This window comes from Chelonia mydas, chromosome 12 (assembly GCF_015237465.2).
Source record: "Chelonia mydas isolate rCheMyd1 chromosome 12, rCheMyd1.pri.v2, whole genome shotgun sequence".
Taxonomy (NCBI): domain Eukaryota; kingdom Metazoa; phylum Chordata; order Testudines; family Cheloniidae; genus Chelonia; species Chelonia mydas.
This window is the reverse complement of record NC_051252.2, coordinates 20,048,266-20,054,265: the sequence shown is the minus strand read 5'-3', so window position 1 is coordinate 20,054,265 and position 6,000 is coordinate 20,048,266. Positions and strand designations below refer to the sequence as shown.

The following is a 6,000-nucleotide window of genomic DNA, read 5'->3' as shown; positions in this document are numbered from 1 at the left end:
CAGCTCTGCTTGGTATTTGTCAACAGAAATTTAAGAGCCTGATCCAGAACCCATTGCAGTCAATGGATGTTGGTTCAGGCCCTACTTATATCACAGAATCATAGGACTGGAAGGGACCTCGAGAGGCCATCTAGTCCAGTCCCCTGCACTCCTGGCAGGACTAAGTACGATCTACATCACACAATACATTATTAGTTTTTAGTTTATTAATATTGCACATTTGAGAATGTAATTAATTTTTTTTCATTCCACTGTTTTTGCAAGGATATTGTAAAAACGGATACACCCAAAATTTAACCTACCTTCAACATTCCATATTGTTTAATGGTTCTTCTGACTTTGCATAATGTAGCAGCTTCCCCAGACTGAGGTTATCAGCATAGTGAAATAAATCTCTGCTTTGTGACCAGATACTAACACACCTGGCACTAGATTCCTTTTTGATATAGATTTAATATACAGTTACATGTTGCACCATCGTTCCTTTGCCCTGCTTGTTGTGAACAGGCAGGTGATAGCAAGATTCTTGGATGTTCTGAGTGCTTCAGAAAGTAGGCAAACAGCCATGAATTGTGACTGAAGGAGGAACACACAATACGTGTAGCAATTCAGTGCTGTCTCTGTATAAAGGCATTAAAACTCATACACAGCTGCAGAAACCTTATTTCAAAATCTTTTTATTCAACTGTTATTCAGCAATATACAATACAGTTTATAAACAAATGTCTTACCTTGCTTCCAATCTTTATTTAAAAATAAATATTATTGACAGTGAATATTAATTATGGTAAGATGTGCCTTTTTTAATCAAAATGTCTCAAAAAGAAATAATTTACTTTAATTAAAAAACAGAAAAAGGAAATCCAAAAAACCTAAACACAATAATCTACTAAAAATATTTCCCTTCTTTAGAAGGGCTTTGACTCAACATCTTTACATATTATCATAAAGATAACTGCTCAACAGTTCGTGCAAAATGAATAGTCAGAGGGAAGGTTTAGAAAAGAAAAAATATTACATTAAAATAGAGAAATCATAGGTGCCATGCACAGAGCGTGGCTTTACACCATATCATCTGGAAACTAGATTCATTATTTTAGGTGGTTTATTTTGTGTAACATCCCCAAAAATATGTTCCCCCCTCCCCATGTACAGTTTGTCATGCTTCTTTCAGTCTCTCTCTGTCCATCTTTAAAACTACAGTTCTTATCAAGGGTTTGTTTTGTTTTTAAACAGGTTCCTTTTTGTTTGGCTTAGGAATATTGGATAAAATAGTCCATCAGTGGTTTACTAATAAGTGTACAAGCTTATGCAGTATTAACAGGAACATATATAGAAGTGGGTCTGTAGCATAAATAGGTCCTGTACCTAGAAAAGAAAAAGACAAGGAGAGAGGGAGAGATTAATATCCTGTCTTTAAAAAAGTGTTACAACATAGCTTCTTAATATAGAAGAATATAGGAGGATTTATTTTCATCATTTCAGTCAGAGGCCAGAAGCTTAATTTTAATAGTAAGATCACATACTAGAGCTATCCAGCTCAAATGCCTTTATTCCCCAAAGCCTGCCTCTCACTTAGGTCATTTCATTATGCATTACTAATGGTATGGCCTAAACTTGGCATCTGTTATAGCAGCTATTGAGACTTCTATCAATATACCTTAACCCGTTACACCACTTCCTGACAGATGACAGGGATCAACCACCCAGCACTTTAAAAGAAAATGACAAATGCTGTGGCTGTACTCTGCAACATTCCTTGATCAACAAGACATGTACCAGTTTTGTTTGGAATTGAGGCAGCAAGGCCGAAGCATTTTGTTTACCTTCTACACATAAAGAGCAATATCTAGAAAAGTCAGATGTGGAAGAGACCGATTAAAGTCATCTAGTCCAAACCCCAGGAAGGGCAAGATTGTTTGGATTGTCTCAAAGGCTTTATCCAGATTAGTTTTAAATGCCACAAGCGATGGGACCTTCATCCTACCTCTTGGGACTTCTCCACAGCGTAGTAGATCTCATAGTTAAGAAGAATTTTCTCACATACAGATAAAATTTCTTATATCTATTACCTTGTGCTACCTTAAATAATTCTTCTCCCTGTGATGTTTACAAGTACTCAAAAGGTGTAAACAGTTATGTTCCCGGGTTTTTGTCCCTTAGCTAAGTATATTTAATTCTTTTAAATCATTCCTTGCAAGTCAGGTTTTAATCTCTGACTCTTTTTTATTGCTCTTCTCTAAATCTCTCCCTCCCCCCATTTGTCTAAATCATTCCAGTAACAAAGTGCCCAGAGCTCAAAATGGCAGGGATTCTCAAACTGGAGCCTGTGAACCGCTTGCTGGTGACCTGTGGAAAGCTGGCTGGTTGCATGGTGCTGGCTCCCCTCCTGGTTTCCATCTGCTCAGTCACATTAAGATAGTGATAAAAATGCATTACCTACTTTCCTATATTACTTTTCCATGTAAGAAATTGCTTTAGATGCCACAAGGATGTTATACACACTGCAAGTGATCTGTGATAGTGAATGGGAGGGGAGGTGTTTCTGCAATTTGCACCAAGGTTCTTACACTAGAGAGAACCCGCACAGAGGAAGATTCTGCTGCCCTTATGTGAAGTAGTGCCTTTTTCCACCAGCGTTCTCACTGATGTGAGCAAGACTGAACCAGGGGCTATCACTGCAGGGGTATCAGAATCTGGTCTACAGAGAGGATAAAACCCTGGAATTAGTGCATAAGGTATTTTCTCACCAGAGTCACAGAAAGAGTACTGTTGTCAGCTGGGGTTGCCAACTTTCTGATTGCAGAAAACCGAACACCCTTGCCCCGCCCCCTGTCCCCACCCATCGCTCACTCACTCTTTTTCACTGGGCTGGGACAGGGGGTTGGGGTGTAGGAGGGGGTGAAGGCTCTGGATGGGGGTGCGGGCTCTGGGGTGGGGCCAGGGATGAGGGGTGGAGGAGGGGGCTTCAGGCTGGGGCAGGAGAGTAGGAGGGGGTACGGAATCTGGGCTGGGGGTTTGGGCTCTGGGGTGGGGCCAGAAATGAGGGGTTCAGGGTGCTGGAAGGGGCTCCGGGCTGGGGCCAAGGAGTTTGGAGTGCAGGAGGGAGCTCAGGGATGGGGCAGGGGGTTGGGGTGTGGGAGGGGATGCAGTTTCTGGGAGGGAGTTTGGATACAGGAGAGGGCTCAGGGCTAGGGCAGGGGGTTGGCATGTGGGAAGAGGTTTGGGGTGCGGGCTCCGCTTACCTCAGGTGGCTCCCAGAAGCGGACGGCATGTTCCTCTAGCTGCTAGGCAGAGGGGCGGCCAGGAGGCTCCATGTGCTGCCCCCATCTGCAGACGCTGCCCCTGCAGCTCCCATTAGCCACAGGTCCCGGTCAATGAGAGCTGCAGAGCCAGTGCTCAGGGTTGCACCGGCGCTGCGGACAGGGTAGTGCCTGGAACCCCCTGGCCACCTCTGTGCCTAGGAGCTGAAGGGACATGCCAGCCGCTTCTGGGAGCTGTGTGGAGCCAGCTGCTGCGGCCAACCGGACTTTTAGTGGCCCCGTCAGCTGTGCTGACTGGAGCCGCCAGGGTCCCTTTTCGACCAGGCATTCTGGTCGAAAACTGGACACCTGGCAACTCTATTGTCAGCAGAGGCACCAAGGAGCATAACTGCCCTGCTACAGGTTGTTATGTTGTAGATCAAAACTGGGTCCTCCCTACTATTTTATCATATTCCCAACTCATATCTAGTTTGCTGTCCACTATCAGCTTTAGGCATTACTGCTTCTTAAGTGTGTTCCTCTGCCTTAATAGCTGCTGGATGCACTATTAAGTGCTGGAGCTTCTAATATAGGGAGTCTACAAGTTAAATGTTTAACTTTATAACAATGTAGAGAGGTTGGAAATGATTCTTCCCATAGCCAACTCCTTTCCATGCATCATAACAGTCAAAGAGTTTGCACAGAAATATTTCTAAAAATGTGATAAAATACAAGTTTTGTTTTCTATTCATTAGCTACTGGCATTAAAAAGAAAGAAGTTTACACTGTGCCACAAGGTTGAGTTTGCGGGGCTGGAGGAAGAAACAACTTTACACTTGTAAACCACCAAGTGTATTAGTTATGGAGTCATTGAGAGACAAACAGGGAACCATCCAGTGCTGTATTTACAGTCACTTTTCAGAGAGGAAACCTTCAAATGGGACCTGAAGCACTCAGTATCTCTGAAAAAAATCAGTCCACTTTTAATTTAGGAGTCAAGCTTTATATAACCTATTATGAAAATGTTAGTCTGGGTTTATTCCACAGGTTTGCATGCATTGTGAGTCTCTCCATGTGCGTTCTGTGGCTCAATTAAAAGGGAATACTTGGAAATGTTCTTCTGTAAACAAGGCACCACTGCTCAGATTAACTCATGGCCTACATTTGCCTCACCAGCAAAGATATATTACTATTCAATAGCAAAATAGTCAATCACAAATCTGCCAGCATGTTATTAAGAATTAATTTTCACACCATCTAGCTTCCAGACTCCAATGAGTTTATGAGAAGCCACCTTGCATGAATGCTGCTTGCCTTCAGTTACTGGCATTTTATTTTAAGTCTTTCCACGTACATTTGTATATGGGACCATCAACTAAGTAACAGCTGAGCATTAAAAGGAATTTTTACAGAAAATCATTAACAAATGCAATTAACTAAGGCAGAAAAAGAAGCAATTCATAAAGTTGTTATTGAAGGGCATTAGAGATGTGTGTGAAAGGAGGGAAGCATGGCATAGCTGTATAAACTCAAGATCTAAAAAGGTATTTCCTGGTCATCTTTTGTCCTATAATTGTGTGTTGCTGCGAGGGAGGCGGAAGGTACAAGTGGGAAAAAACAGCTCACAAAGAGAAAGGGTCACACTTGGTGCATCTAAACCAACTAAACTTCATGAGGCAGAGAATGAGCCTAATACAGGAAACACGTAACTCAGTTCTCCAAGGGTCAGCATATGTGGAAACGCAAAGGGCTAGGTGACGGTCAGGAGCAAGGAATCTGTGCCTTTCTGTCCCTTTGGAGGGGCTGGGTACATTCCCAGTCCTTGCACTCAGAAAGCACAAGTGTTGTCTATGCAAATCTTTCCAGACTCCCCTAAAATGGGCAAGGAGGAGGTGGGATGATACCCACCCCCAAATCCTTGCACGCGCCAGGGGAGCTACCTCCATGCAGGGGAGGGTGCATAGTTAACACTTTTGAAGGAGGTATCAGCAGACATACTCTCTTTGTACTGCCTCAAGGAGCTTCTGTTGAGGTAGTGGGCCTCCTCATCACCCCCTCCCTCCCAGTCATAATCCTGCCCCAACTGTCTGGTCAATGAAGGCCTGTGACAAGCCAGCCAGAGTAACAGTACCTGGGACAAATGGAACCTGTATACAGGAATGGCTCTGGACACCAGGTATGTCCCTATGACAGACTCCAAAGGCTGCTCTGACAGTTGGGACTGGGGTTACCTGGTGTAAGAGCCTCTCTTCTTCCCTCCCCCCTTTAGAGTGACCTTTCTCATGCTTGTTCTTTGCCCTAAGAAAAATAATTCTGGGGAAGGTGGAAAAGTTATTTAAAATTCTATTTGGCCTTTTAGTCATTCAAGAAGAGGGGCAAACGTAAGGACATTTTTATATCAATATGTTTTCCAGATTTGTGTCTATGCTTATATAACTCACAAATGTTCTGTTTAGAGAAGCCCAGGGCAGGTCTAGGGACAAGGCTCTTTGGCATGTAGAAAGAAATATAGTTCAGAAATAACTACGGGGAAGAGTTCCCACTCCAGACATTCTTTTCACATCGGTATGTCTGGAGCTCTGTGCATTACACATAAATAGGGCTCTGTTTACATCTACGTATGAGCCCGTAGACATACAGGAACACTGACGTCAACAGAGGGACCAAGTACAGTTAAAACTCAGTCAAATAAATGCAGACTATCATACTGCAGTTGCTGGCATTAATACATTGTGCACACTGAAATAAAGGCACAGTG

The 6,000-nt window shown here is 43.1% G+C and overlaps 1 protein-coding gene across 2 annotated transcripts in view; it reads right to left on the bottom strand.

Moving 5' to 3' along the window:
• Positions 1-667: 667 nt before the first annotated feature.
• Positions 668-6,000, bottom strand: part of VSTM2B (V-set and transmembrane domain containing 2B) — a 35,211-nt gene continuing 29,878 nt past the window's right edge. The window contains exon 6 of one of the 2 annotated variants that reach the window (XM_043526124.1): positions 668-1,368. In XM_043526124.1, the coding sequence (XP_043382059.1) occupies positions 1,280-1,368 (89 nt within the window). In that variant the 3' untranslated portion in view covers positions 668-1,279. The remainder of the gene's footprint in view (positions 1,369-6,000) is intronic. The other variant, XM_037878183.2, reaches the window with a different exon arrangement.